This window comes from Heteronotia binoei, chromosome 6 (genome assembly GCF_032191835.1).
Source record: "Heteronotia binoei isolate CCM8104 ecotype False Entrance Well chromosome 6, APGP_CSIRO_Hbin_v1, whole genome shotgun sequence".
Classification (NCBI taxonomy): Eukaryota; Metazoa; Chordata; class Lepidosauria; order Squamata; family Gekkonidae; genus Heteronotia; species Heteronotia binoei.
The window spans coordinates 4,143,400-4,157,924 of NC_083228.1; the positions used below are offsets into that span (position 1 = coordinate 4,143,400).

General features: G+C 51.4%; 1 protein-coding gene across 1 annotated transcript; it reads right to left on the reverse strand.

Moving 5' to 3' along the window:
- Positions 1-1,835: 1,835 nt before the first annotated feature.
- FBXL15 (F-box and leucine rich repeat protein 15) lies at positions 1,836-9,374 on the reverse strand. Its single transcript, XM_060240964.1, has 4 exons — positions 9,145-9,374; positions 8,926-9,097; positions 6,068-6,570; positions 1,836-2,037 (listed from the first exon to the last, which is right to left on the reverse strand). The coding sequence occupies exons 1-4, from the start codon at positions 9,372-9,374 to the stop codon at positions 1,848-1,850; spliced, it is 1,095 nt and encodes a 364-aa protein (XP_060096947.1). The 3' UTR covers positions 1,836-1,847.
- Positions 9,375-14,525: the final 5,151 nt, after the last annotated feature.

Below are 14,525 nucleotides of genomic sequence, written 5' to 3' on the forward strand. Positions count from 1 at the left end.
CTCAGCCACGGGGTGCACGGGTACCTCTTCATTATTTATGTGGGCAACAGCATTAAAGCTGGCGAGGGAGGGGGAGCGGGGGTTCCCACCCCCCACACACAAGCCGTTGTGCTGGAGCCAGTACCGGCCTGTTCAGTGCAGAGAGAAAGGAGGAGATTCTCAGAGGAGCAGGGGGCAGCCCTTCCCCCAGCCAGGGATGCTTGCAGGAACCCAAGAGGTAGTTTTGCTCTGTGTTGTTGCAGGAACAGGACACTGGACAGCCAAGAGGATCAGAAGCCGCACAAGCCAGCCCTGCCAAAGGAACAGAGCGGCACGAGTCCATCGTGCCCAGGCCGGGGGGGGGGACCCAGCACCAGAGAGCAGCTTTCCTGGCCATCACAGGAGTGTCAAAATCTCCATCAGGGTGCACACGTTGACAGCTGGCCTAACACACCTCTGCCGTTCAACCCCTCCCCTCCATGGCAGAAGTCAAAGTCCCAAGTGGCAGAGGCAACTTCTCCAGTACCAGCAGCCGTGCCCGTCTCTGTAGAAACAGCTGTTCTGTTCTGCAGGCAGGCAGCATTTGCCAGGGGAGCGGACAGACCAGCAGCCCCAGCTGAACATGGGCAGAGAAACCACCGCTGGGGTGGGCACACTTGGAGCCGCTGTGTGGCTTCACTGCTTTGAGGAAGCCTCTTGCTTCAGGTGGCCTCCACTCGGGAGAGTTAATTCTACTGCCTCTCAGCCTTCTCATTCAACCTGGGTCCACTGTGAGACACGGCAGACGCTGCCCTCCAACCACAGGAAGCCACACAGAGGTGCAGCAGGCAACCTCCAACGGGTGGGCCTCTGGTTCCAAGAACTGCTCCCGCCAGCAGAATCTGCTGCCTCTGACAGCTGCCCATGGGGAGCAAAGGTCTCACTGCAGAGCTAGCAGCCTTGGGTTCCCCCTTGCCTCTCTCCTGGCTACCAAGAAGTTGGCTTGCTAGATTGATAAGAACCAGAGGGGAGAGCGGCAAGGACATCAAGAAGCCAGAGACTCAAGAGAGGAAGAGAACACCCTGGCCAGGAAATGCACACTCCCCTGCTTGCCCCACCCCTGGCCCCTGCTAGCATCTTCTGCCACAACTGCTGAACAACGGCTCCCCAGCAAGAGGAGAGCCCCGTCTGCAACCCTGGCAGCTCCCTCCCAGGACATGCTCTGGGGCATCCAGGAGACGTGGCTCCTCTGGGGCTCCTTCTCCTTGCTTACAAGGCCTGAAGCCCCCCCAGGGGCTCAGCACTTCTTTCAAAGCCTGCATCACGAAGCCACGCTCACCTCGGAGAAAGTAAAAGCTAATCTCTGACTGCGCTTGGGAGCAGACTTCCTTCTGCAGCCTTGGAACACACGTCTGGTAACGTCACACCCCTATTCCCACCAGCGGATTCAAGAAGCGTCTGTGGGGGGACAGGTACCCCCACATAGCCCTCCACAAACCACCACCCCCGTCAAAATTCATGCAGGTGAAGGCTCCTGCCTTGTCCTTGGAGAGCCAGTCAGCAGGGAGAGATGGGGGGGGGGGGGGCATCCTGCTCCCCAGAGGGAGAAAGGTGCTCTCTCTTGCCTGCTGCCCCCCCTCCCCTCGCTGTGCTTAGAAGGAATCCCCCCCCCCCTTAGCAGAGCTTCAGAAGAAAAGCGACTTGGCTAGTGGGCTCAAGAGCCATTTGGCTATGTCTTCCCTAAGACCAGAGGCTGCCTCCCAATAGACGAGGTGGCTGAGATGCAGATGGGCTTGCTTTTCTGACCCGTCACACGTGCGGGCATGCGGGGCAGTGCACACCACCACCCCCCCCCCCCCGGTCTTCTCAGCCGCCGGAAGTCCCTCCTGCTAGATCTGGAGGTTGATGAATGGGGCATAGCCCACCACACCCTGCAGGAGCACCACAGCCAGCTGCATCGGGGCCTCCACGTCCAGCTCCACCCCTCGGCTGCGCAGGACGCTCAGGCTGGACTCCACCACGTCATGGCAGTGCTTCACCTTCAAGGCCTTCAGCTTCGGGCAGTATTCAGCCAAGGTCCTACCAAAGAGGTGAAAAAGTCACCGTCAGTCTCCCGGAACAAGACGACAAGCCCCGCACCCAGCCAAGCAGCGAAAACCGAGGACCTTCCCATTTAAGACTGAGGCAGGAGAGACTTCCGGGGTTGAAGCTTGGTGAGCTGACCTGTTTCCCTGTGTGGAGCAGACCAGGATCTTTGTTTTTGGACAGAAAAGGCTTTATAAAGCCTACTGTCTACTTTTTCCAGTAAAGGAAATTGTCTACGGCATGCATGTTTATTTCGAGGGGGATTCACTTTGGCTGACGAAAGATCCCAGGAGAGTTTTTTTTTTCGGCTTTGAAGATTTCCCCGATGAAGAATTGCATTCTATCGCCTACAAAGAATCCTTGGAGTCCTTAAATTGACATAAACTCACTAAGGCTTCGACTTCCTATGGACTATAACAACATCTGAGATAGTGGACGGGATAATGAGAGAATAGACGTCGTTAATAAGGTAACGATCCTTATCTGCTACTCCGGGTTCAATTTAAGCTTGTTAAAAGGGAAGATCTGGGACCCAGAACTATTTTTCAAAGTGGAAAATCAAGGAGAAGTGGAAGGGGGTAGAAGTGGTTTTTTGGACTCAAAAGAAAGCAGAAAAGTGCAGAAAAATACTTGCTGTTATGAATTCCTGTGGCTTCGGAAAAAACCCCCAGTCATAACAAAGCTGCAGTCTCTCTCCTCAAAACAGGAAGTGATGTTTTCTGCAATCATTATGAGACTTCAATGCTAGAGAGTCAGGAAGTAAGTGTGGAGTGAAGAGGAGCATCCAAGTATCCGGATACTTGCAAGAGTCAGTAACCATAGAGAAACATTGGAGGCTAATTACAGAAATGCCAAAATATTTTCACTAAATAACTTGAAAGTGGACTATAAAAGGATTCAAAATTTATATAAACAATCCCCTAAGGGCTAAATAACATGGACTATGTGCTTGAAATTGGAAAATAAGCCCTAGAGGGTAAAAGGAAATTTTTTTAAAAAGAGAGGCTTGGAACTTTAAAAATTAATATCTTGGGCTAGGAAGCTTCGAGGACGGCGTTTTTAGGCTTGTTGAAAAGGGCATGCTCTGTTCTGTTAAATGCAACTATCAGATTGGGGAGTGAAGATACCAATTAAAAACCCATTATTTGTAATGGACAATCAGTAATGTCTGAGTAAAAGTTGGAATCAAGAATTACAAGGTTAAGAGCTGCCTTAGTGAGAGAGGGTAAAATGTCTAAACAAGTTTATGATCAACTGTACGCTATGGAAGGAAGAATATTGAAGGCAATGAGTGATTTAATAACTGGAAGTGAGAAGAAATTAACTAAGGAAATAAACTCCAATTAGAAATTGGAAAACTCCAATAGAAATTAGAAAACTCCAATAAGAAATTAACTAAGGAAATAAACTCCAGTGCTGAAGAGGTAAAGAAAGAATTTAAGAAGGAAAGAGTCTAAGGAAAGAGTCTCAAGCAATAGCTAAAAAGACTGCTGACACAGAAGTGAAAATTAGAGATCAAGATGCCACCATTAAGAAAATGCAAGAAAAAGCAATACTACAAGACTGTAAGTTGATGGAGAATATGATTCGGCTAAGGGGAGTGCCTGAGAATGAACAAGAGGATGTGAAGACTCATATTGTCACAATTACAGCTGAATTTTTGGAAGAAGATCCGGAGGAGATGGAGCGTTTATGTGATTTTGCATACAGAGTCAATTCAGAGCTTGCCAGAAAGCGTAAACTACCCAGGGATGTTGTGAAACAATTTTGGATAATGATTCAACAGGAGATCTCGAAAATCTTGGGTTATAATATTAGGAGAGCACCAGATGTCTTTCTGGTGGGATTACAAATGGAAAGCTTTCCGAAGCAAGACAGAACACTGTTGTGGTATTTGCTTTCAGCTGCGAGAACACTGTATGCGCAAATGTGGAAGCAAGATAGAATACCTGAAAAATGGGACTGGGCCTTAAAGGTTCTTAACTGGAGTGAAATGGACAAACTTACTAGAATCTTAAAGGACATAATTTGGAGAAGTTTAAAGAAGACTGGAGTAAATCCCAAAGTTACGTGGAAATATAATGGAGGGTGAAGAGTCATTTAGTCTTTTATGACAACATTAACTGAACTTTAAATGATAAAGAGGAATTGTGATTATTTAGTTAGTAAGATATAGTTACATGGTAATTATACATATATGAGTTAAGATAAGAATAAGATAGCTGGAATTCCGGAGTTGATTTTATAACTATGAGTTTTGTGCGTAATGAATACCAAGCGAATTATAGAGAAAAGGTTATTGAAAAATTACCTTTTGTATAAAAATTTTATAATGGTGAAAAGATATTTAGTAGTGTTTGATAACATTAATTGAACTTTTAATGATAAAGAGGAATTGTGATATTGTGATAAAAGCATTAGTAGAACATGGTTATTTGGTAAACATATATATATGTGAGTTAAGATAAGACTAAGATAGGGGGAACTCTGGAACTGAATCAATAACTATGAGCGTTGTGTTTAATAAGTGCTAAGTGATTATTAGAGAATAGGTTAGTGAATGATAATTTTTTTTTCTTTTTAAAGATTTTACAAGTGTGAATTTACCTTTAATATGCTTTTAATTTGTTTTAAGTACCGGCGGAGGTCATGAATAAGAGTGGGGGGGGGGGGGAGGAAAATATGTAATGTATTGGAGAAATATATTTGAATTTGTAGAGATGAATTTATCTCAATATATTGCAAAATAAAAAGTTTGGTCACAAGACTGAGGCAGGAGTGCGATCCCCTGAAAAGCAGCCACCTCCAAGGCGGAGACACCAAACATCGTCCAGATTTCTGTAGTCACAGCTTCGCTGACCAAGTGCCTCATTCTCTAAGACCACACTGCCTCACACTGAGCAGCCTGCCTCATGTCACAGTGAGAAAGGCAGAGTAGCAATACTGGAAGCCAGCAAATGTGACAGACCGTGGGAAAGAAGGTAAGAGGGCAGAGAGGAGCTGAAGTGCCGCAAACCATCTCTTCCTGGGAGGATCCCTCCAGCAGCCTTGTTTTAAGGATTTGGCTTCCTGCGGCTTCTCCTGAAATGTTGAAACAGCTTCCAAAAGATCTTTGCCTGTCACCTGCACAGAACTGGTGGCATGATTTTGGTGCTGTGGTTTTGGCAGGCAACATGGGGAGGGGAGCTTTGAAAAACTGTGGGGCAGCTGCAGTTCCAAATGCAACTCAAATATGGAGCAGAGGTCCATCAGTGGCTATTAGCCACAGTGTGTGTGTGTGTGCTGGCCACTGTGTGATACAGAGTGTTGGATTGGATGGGCCACTGGCCTGATCCTACGTGGCTTCTCTGATGTTCTTAACTCTGAGTTAACACAACCAAAGTAAAGTAAGGAAGAAAAGTAGGTGCTCAGGATCCTACAGGGCAGGCTCAAGGCCTTCCGTCACAGTCAACAGAGGCTTCCTCAAAGCGGGGGCAGGGGTGAATGACTAGCAGGGTCCTCCTGCGGGGCCCTGGCCAGCTGTCCGTGTGGCTCCCAGCGTGGTCCTTTCCTCTGCCTTGCTGTTTCTCTGGGCTGCCCTCCGAAGGCCACAGGGGAACTCAAGGCCACAATGGCCCTGCTAACTGCCAGACACTTGGAGGGGGCCCACCAACCCATCCTCTGGCCTTCCCTCACCAGGGCTTCCTCAGGAGCCAGCTGGCCGGCAGCCTTTCTGATTGTGTGCGGGGGGAGGGGGTTGTAAGGGAGCAAGAGCCCAGCCATCAAGGGCTTGCAGGGACCAGGGGAGGGTCGTCTTCCTCCCCCCCTGCGTCCAGCAGCCCGCGGCCCTCCTGCCCGGAATAATGCTTTTTCATTCTCTCTGGAGCTCTCCGAGCCTCCCCCACCCCCACCCCCACCCACACAGCTTGCAAACCTGCAGAGCCCCGGGGAGGGGGGGGGGGCGGCGAGGGCAGAGACATCAGCACCCAATGCAGTCTTGCTTGGTGCCACAATCTCCCGAGGGGCACAGGGAGCTGCAGCTTACCTGATGGAGTCGTTCTTCACCCGCAGGCAGCCAGTGAGGTCCAGCTGCTCCAGCCCCGGACAGCCTTTGGCGACCTCCTCCACGGCCGCATCGCCCACGTTGGCATTGACGGCCAGGGAGAGAGACTTCAGCCCGGGGCACCTCTGGGCGAGGTAGCAGATGGCGTCGTCCTTCAGCTGCCGGCAGGCTGTGAGGTCCAAGGCCTCCAGCTCCTTGCAGTGGTCAGCCAGGCTGCGCAGGGAGAGGCTGTCCACCCACTCGCAGTGGGCCAGGGCGAGGTGGCGCAAGCGGGGGCAGCTCAGGGAAATGGCCACCAGGGTCTGCCGGCTCAGCTGGGCGCAGCCGCTCAGCTCGATGTGCTGCAGGTGATGGTTCTGGCTGAGGACGGGCAGGAGCTCCGTGTCCGAGAGCCAGGCCGAGCAGTCCTGAAGGGCCAGCTGCTGCAGCACCTCATTGTCTTTGAGCAGGACGCAGAAGGCGGCCTTGGGAAGGTGAGGTCCAGCCTGCCGTGGGGGAGAGGACAGCAGGACTCACTCCCCACTCCAGCATAGCCCTGTCAAGTCCCTGGCTTTCGGGAGGGCCACAGCAACAGGTGGGCCATCTAGTCCATCCCCCTGCACTTGCCCTCTGCTGTGGAGGGGGCTGAGTAGGGCGGTGGAGGATCCTCAGCCCCAGCCAAGAGCTCCCTCTTCTAGCACTTTTTAAAAACCATTTTACTAAAGCTGGACTCTACAAAATTACCAAGAGAGGAAACCATCCTAGATTGTTCTCCCTGTATCATATCTACGACACAGGTGACAGCCTGGTTACCCTGCCCCGGAAGGTGGTCTTCATTATGGACAGACACCCCAACACTCCACCAGACACCAACTCTCCGTTCAAACGAAACGGATGGAGACTCGCCTCATTCCTACACAGTGGGCCTGTAGCTCTCCCTGCCCCACCTCCCCGAGCCACAAACCTGGCTTTGCTCAAGGAGAGAAAAATCATGCGCTGCAGCAGAGAGCTTTTTTCAAAAAGGCTGCAACCACAGTCTATTCTGTACTTGCACATTTCCCTTCTCAGTCTTGAAAGGAATTACGGATTTTTAAGTCCTCTAAATTGAAAAGCTCAGGAAACACCAGGGGGCATCAGCAATCTGGCAGGCCCCGGCCGAAGGCTCCCAGGGGACTGTCCACGTGACAGCCACGCCAGAGCAAATGCACTCAAAAAGTGGTTTGTGTTGAAGGGCAAGTCACCAGCGTGATAGAAAGCAGACCACGCAAGCAGGGTATGTTCCATTTCAGAGCAATGACTGCACCGCCACACACTGGGCTGAGGAGTTTCAACAAATTCCACACTGAGTAGTTCGTCTTTTCTGCGGTCACCTATACCCAAGGTCAACTGGTGGAAAACCGTCACGATGCGACGTCACCCCAGAGTCGGAAAGGACTAGTGCTTGCGCCTTTACCTTTTTAAAAACTGGCGGGAAATGTGCCCACTAACATAGAGGGGTTGTTGTTTTAAACTCCCGGTCTCTTTGTGTGTTTGATCTGCCCAACTTTATCTTCTGTGTGGCTGTGGGATTAATTGCGCTGCAAAGCAGTGGGGGGATTTCTCCTTAGCACAGCCAGGCTGCCTGCAGAGTTCTCGCAGCATTTTGCCACCAGGTGCCGCTATAAGATGCAGGTTGCTGCTGCCAACACAAGAATCACCATTCAGATTCCGCATGCTGGTGCAGGAGGGGGGGGGGGAGATGTGGCACATGGGAACACATTTCTGCTCACCAGCTGATTCAGGTACCCAAGCCCAGCTACGGAGAGCCAGTTTCCTATAATGATCTCACATCAACTCTCCTGAAGCCTCCTGGGTGCCCTTTCTCAAAAAGCAACACCCTCCTCTGTGTGGAGAGGCCAGCTGGGCTCCCAGGAAGGACTCAAGATGCTTCTTGGCACATTTGAAGTGCTGCTACCTGTCTGCAGGCTCAACAGGTGCCACAGGTGAAACTGGGAACCCAACGCTGGGTGGGGCTCTGGGCACCTACCGTTCCGATTTTAAATTTCTAGTCCCCCAAAAAAACCCTTCAGCCACCTGTGAATAGTTGCAGGGGCCACCCCCCCCCCCTCAGGTTCTCCTGGGTAAAGATGAGTGAGGTTACCCACCGCTGCTGCTGCCGCCAAGCAAGGCCCATTTGCAAAACCTTTCCCTGCCGCAGGCCCAGGTGCAGCCAAAGGGGCAGAAGCATCACTTTGGGCCCCAAGACCAGGAATCTGGCTTTCTCCATACTGGCTGAGGGAGAATCTCAGAGTGGAAGGGGGAAAGGATCCAAGTGACACCAGCATCTGGCTCACCTGAGGCAGACGCTGGGATCTCTTTTGTGTACTGCATCTGGATTACTGTTTTGCTGGGGAGATACGCCTTGCAGAGCAGAGAACAGCAGAGGGAAAAGAAGCCCCCCCCCTCCCCGTTTTTACTGTTCATGCAAAAGGGAGATGCAGCCATCTCTCCAGCCCTGGATGGAAGAGTGGCGAGGCCGTTCCTAGAGAGGTTCTCTGATGGTGTCTCTAACAGGGCGCTGCAGGGGATGGCGATGGCTCCCCTCTGACACCAGTGGAGGGTGTGGGTGAGCTGGTCCCATCCCATCTGCCCTTGGAACAAAGGGCTCCTTGGCTGCTCTCTGCCAGCTGGGCAGGACAGGACAGGCGAGGGGGTGGGATCCTGTAGCTCTCCCAGCTCCGGCTGCTGCCCTTCGTATCCTCCTGGGCAGAGAGCCCCCTGCGGCGGTGCTGCTGGTGGCAGGAAGAGGAGGGGGGGGGCTGAAGTCAGCAGCGGCGGGGCAGGGGGAGGAGCTCTGGGGGGAGGGAGGGGGCGGCTCCTACCTGGCTGGCGCGGAAGGTGCGGAGGGCGGCGAGGTGGAGGCGGACGAGGGTGCGGAAGGCGCGGCTGACCCTCTGGGCGCGGAGGAGGAGGGGCAGCGGCAGGCGGGGCAGCACCAGCGGCACCAGCACGTCCTCCCACGGAAGGTCCAGCAGGCCCACCCGCCCCGCCGGGCTGCGAGAGAGAGGGAGAGAGGCTCCTTCAGCACCCACGCCGCTCACGCCTCCCCGGGGCGCCCTCCCGCCTCCTCACCTGCTGCTGCTGCTGGGCCCCGCCGCCTCCTCCATCCGCCGCCGCCACCACCCGCAAGGCCCTGCGCCGAGGGGCCGTCCCCGCCGCCGCTCGCTGACGTCACCCGCCCCGCCCCGGAGGAGGCGGGGCCGAGGAGGCGGGGGCTGGGCCGGAAGCGGAAGCGGGAGGGCGGGTGCGCTCTTCCTCCTCGCCCCAGCATGGCACGCTGCTTCCCGCGCAGGGCTCCTCCCTCCCCTGCCCTCCTCTCTGCTGCCCTGGCTGGGGGGCCTCGGTCTCTGTGCCTGGGGAAGGAGCACCTGCCCTTCCAGGAGGCCTCCAGGCCCCGCCTGGCTCGGGTTGGCAACGCTGCTGTCCTGGGGGGATGTTGGCCTGAGCCAGGCGTGGAGACCGCGACTTCCGCTCTGCAGGACGCGCCCCCGAGGGAGGGGGAGGGGGAGGCCGCAGCCGCAGAGAGAGACTCTCTTCCGGGAGGAGTCGCGGGACTGGTCCCTCTCGAGCGGATTTCCTTTCTGGGATCCTGGGATTGTTATTGCAAGGCTGCCTGTATTTATTTCAGCCAGACTCCAGTGCTGTAGCCAGAGGCAATTGCAGATCATTTTAAATTGCTGCGAAAATGAAGAACTTTACAGTCATGCGCATTCAACTCCCAAATAAAATAACAAATTCTTCACATAAACGTGACTCCTACGCAGGACCCCAGTAAAATAGAAACAGCATTTGAGAGTTCTGTTTTGCTGCTAACCTGGCTCACAGTTCTTTTCTTGCCATTGCAAATAGCATTTATCAGACAGCAGATGAACAAATATATAGCCTGTGATGCCCAGACACTACACTGAGATAGATGACAAGATGAATATTTTCTCTTGGGGAATCAAATGATAAGACAATGTTACGGATAATGGACTAATCTGTCTTTGATACAACTGATATATACATTGATACCTGCCTTCCAAATATGCTGTGGGCATATCTTGCAATCTCAGTTCTGTTAATGCTTTTCTCATATTGGAAATGGAGATATTTTGTAAATAACCAGATATATGATCCTTTAAGAAATAACTCCATATCAGTATGAAGAGGGGACATTTTTAAATATTTCTCTCTCTGAGCTTACTTAAAATTTATAGATCAGCTTATGAAGGTGTTGTTTCAACCCAACAGTAACTGCCAGTTGTGAGTCTGAATTGTTTGATAACCGAGAGTTTGCCATATCATTTAACCTATGCCAACATTGGATTATCCTTTTGTTTACCCTAAATTAACTAGAGAGGAGACGTCTCTCTGCTCTCAAAATGGCCACAGGAGTTTCAGGAGATGCTGCCAACAAAAGTCTTCTTAAGAAGTTCTTTTGCAGGGATCCTAGTAGGGCAATAGTTCCCATTCCCCAAATTCAGTTTTTCAGCTTCTTTCTCCACGTAGATTTTAAGGGCCAGATGCGCCAGGTCTTGGGGACCTCCTTTTGATTTAAACAGCCTCTTCCTAGGCAAACTGGCTGGCCTATTTCGTGCTGGCCATCGTCCCAGATCCATTTGTACAGAGAGGAACGTGCAAGAACCTGAGGGGGAGATCTAATTCCCCCTGTATTCCGTTCCCCACAGTATTCCTCTTTCTCTTGGCAGCCTCCATATCCTCACCTTCCCCTGCTTCTTTCTCTCCTTCCCACCTACCAACCAACCTACCTCTTGTCTGCCCCACAGCTTCAGCTCTTATTACTTATTTCCTTCATTTATACTCCCACCTTTGTTCACAATGAGGCCCAAAGCAGCTTACATAATTGTCGTCTCCTCTGTTCTGCCCTCATGACAGCCCTGGAGGTAGGGTAGGCTGAAAATGTGTAACTAGCCCAAGATCAACCTGTGAGCTCCCACAGTAGCGCTGAGATTCAGGCTCCCAGATCCGAGTCTGAAACAGTCACTGCTACAATCATGCTGGCTTCGGGGGGGGGGGGGGGCGCGGTGCTATTGGAGGGTAACAAGCAGCTGGGCCTGGGGGAGCTATGGAACTCAAATCACCCTGCTGGTTGCTGCCAGGCTGGGTCCTGAGTAGAAGTCCTCCTTCAAAAGGTGAAAAGAGCACTGGGAAGGACCTTGGCCCCACACCCCACCTTTCACTGGCAGAAACTAAGGCTGGAAGGCTGTAGTTCCTGAGCAGTGGCCACAGAGGTCACTTGTTTCTTTTCTTTATCTTTTGTGGAAAAATAACTTTAAAACTTAATATTACAAGCTACAGGTATCAACAGAAGAATAGTGTCCAGATCACACAGAGTGATGGCATCACTTTACTCTGGTTAGACCTCACCCAGAGTTTTGTGTTCAGTTTTGGACACCACAATTTAAGGATACAGACAAGCTGGAACGGGTCCAGAGGAGGGCGATGAAAATGGTGAGGGGTCTGGAGACCAAGTCCTATGAGGAAAGGTTGAAGGATCTGAGCATGTTTAGCCTGCAGAGGAGGCGGCTAAGAGGTGATATGATCACCACCCTCAAGTACTTGAAGAGCTGTCCTATAGAGAATGGTGCGGAGACCAGAACCAACAGTTTGAAATTAAATCAGAAGAGTTTTCGACCAAACCTTACAAAGAGCTTTCTGACTTTTAGAGCGGTTCCTCAGTGGGACAGGCTTCCTCCTTGGGTGGTGGTGGGCTCTCCTCCTTGGAGGTTTTCAAACAGAATAGACAACCATCTGATAGCAATGCTGGCTCTGTGACCTTAGGCAGATCATGAGAAGGAGGACAGGAAGGGCTGCATCAGTGCTTCTCATAGCCCTTTCTTACATGCCCAGGGAAATACTGATTGCCACTTTGAGGTCAGTCAGCAATTTTCTCCAGGCCAGTTTGCCCAGGGATCCTGGAGGATTTTTTTTTTGTCATCTTTGGGGCATGGAGCAGGGGTAACTGGTTGAGGGGAGGGGGAAAGGTATTTGTGAATTTCCTGCATTGTGCAGGGAGTTGGACTAGATGACCCTGGAGGTCATCTATGATTCTAACCTATTATTTTGAGCAGTTTTAACCTCCTGGGTTTTTTCCCCAAATTTCCTCTACCTCTACCCCAAAACTCACTAACTCTTCAACATTGACAAAAGGAATAGTAATTCCACAATGTTCAAATAAAAAAATGTAATAATAAAACTTCAATTATTTGAGGCACTTTCTAGGTTCAAAAGGCTTATTTTATGGTTAGAAAAACTTCCCCTATGTGTTGGCATGGCTGTGGGATACTCAGGCCTGGTGCCATGTTGCTCCTGCTCAACCTTCCTGAGTCTGTGCTTCTGCCAGAAGCAAAGACCCCGGGGAAGGCTGAGCAGGGTCAGTGTCAAGCATGCGGGTTCAATGACGAGTCAAAGTTGATGGCACAGTCCGTGTCCCTATGGGGGGGAAGTTCATCAGCTCCCTGCTCACTGAACACCCCCCTTAAGTCTCGATAAGCCTTAGGGATCGACTGGATTTCCTCCATTGTCAAGCAAACCTTTTCATTTCAGGGTGGGGGGCTGGGACCTCACTCCTTAGTCCAATGATGGGCCCGACACCTCGGATCATTAAATTCTATCGTCTGGTCTCCCCATCGAATGTTTGGCTCGTGCTTGGCCCTAGAACCACATCATAGGAGGAGGATGGGGCTATTATAAATGCCTCCTGGTCCCAGTGGTCTTTTATGCCCACCGGTACTGAGTCTCTAACACGCATGGCTCCCCCCTCACCACCGACCCATCCATCTGCTCAAACTGGATTGGGTGCAGCAAAGCCGTGGTAGGTAGCCCCAATGCGTCCACCAGCTTAAGGGTGATTATGTCTCTCCTGCAGCCTGAGTCAATTAAGGTTTTCACCTAAATAAAATTGTTTAAAGCGGTTTAAAAAAAAAAAGACTTTCACCTGCATAAACCTCTTGAGTCTGCTGTTTAGCAAAAGTACTGGCACAAAATATAGCGACCCCGTTACTCTCACCCTGAGTGGTGCCGGTTCATCGGCGACTTGCTGGCTGCCACCATTTAGAGCAGGTCGTCCTCGTTCCTGCCGGCTTGTCCTCCCAGGACATCTCACTCAGCTCATCGGTAACGATGATGTCCTTGTCGAGCACCGAACTTGCGGCTGCGCTGCTCTTCGCCGCATCCTTAGGGCAGCCGGTCTGCTTCTTTGGAGTCGGAGTGCTTGTCTTGGAAGCGCTAGATGGTGGTCTAGGAGGATTTGGGCAGCTGCTGGCCAGGTGGTTCGGGTCCCCACATCGGAAGCATTTGCGGTGTCAAGCATGAGGTTTCAAAATAACCAGTCCTTGGATTTTGAAACAAAGTTAGGTTTATTAAATACCAATGACTCGAATTGCTAGCCATCAGTTCCAATGTCTTTCATGCTGAAGTAACTTTGGAGAATACAATAAACACAACTTTGTTTCAAATAACTAAGTCTGCTCATTTTGGGAACTTCAATGAACCTTCGCTGACAGCCACTGCGCTCTCTTCCTCTCCCGGTTCAAGTCCCTCACCTCCCTCGTTAGCCATCTTCACCCGGCACATGTGCCTAGTTAGGATGGCCTCTCTGCACACCGGGGCCTCATCCATCGTGGTGGTAGAGGTACGCAGCTGCCACTGACGCGGGGTGACCAAGAGTTGTTGAATGTGGAGAGGTGAGCTGGGTCCAGCGACTCTCTGGGTGTTTAGCACGTGCCACGGTGGTGTTGGTGCTCTTGCTCTTTCTTCAGGCTCTGGAAGTTCACTGCTCACTGGAATCTTTTCAGCCATTTGGTTATAAAGTTGCCAGGGTGGTTAAACTTCTTGCAAGATTACTCTCAAAATGTCAAGCATGCAGGTTCAACGACGAGTCAAAGTTGATACAAAGACTACGTTTTTTGATAGACAGATACTTTCTGTGTTCCCTGGCAACTTTATAACCGAATGGCTGAAAAGATTCCAGTGAGCAGTGAACTTCCAGAGCCTGAAGAAAGAGCAAGAGCACCAACACCACCGTGGCACGTGCTAAACACCCAGAGAGTCACTGGACCCAGCTCACCTCTCCACGTTCAACAACTCTTGGTCACCCCGCGTCAGTGGCAGCTGCGTACCTCTACCACCACGATGGATGAGGCCCCGGTGTGCAGAGAGGCCATCCTAACTAGGCACATGTGCCGGGTGAAGATGGCTAACGAGGGAGGTGAGGGACTTGAACCGGGAGAGGAAGAGAGAGCAGTGGCTGTCAGCGAAGGTTCATTGAAGTTCCCAAAATCTTGGATCTCTTGATGTTCTCATCAAACCAGTCCTTGTTCTTCCTTGTGGAGAACCCGAGGACTTCTTCAGAGATCTGCAGGACGGTAGTTTTTAGGTGTTCCCAGAGTGCTTCTGGAGAAGGGTCTGTGGGGCAACT

Excerpts from the sequence above, each read along its gene's own strand:
- FBXL15 (XM_060240964.1), bottom strand. The coding sequence starts at position 9,374 with ATGCTGGGGCGAGGAGGAAGAGCGCACCCGCCCTCCCGCTTCCGCTTC. Across the intron at positions 9,098-9,144 it reads GGAGGGCGCCCCGGGGAGGC|CCCGGCGGGGCGGGTGGGCC; the intron begins GTGAGCGGCGTG and ends TCTCTCTCGCAG. Across the intron at positions 6,571-8,925 it reads GCACCTTCCGCGCCAGCCAG|GCTGGACCTCACCTTCCCAA; the intron begins GTAGGAGCCGCC and ends CCCCCACGGCAG.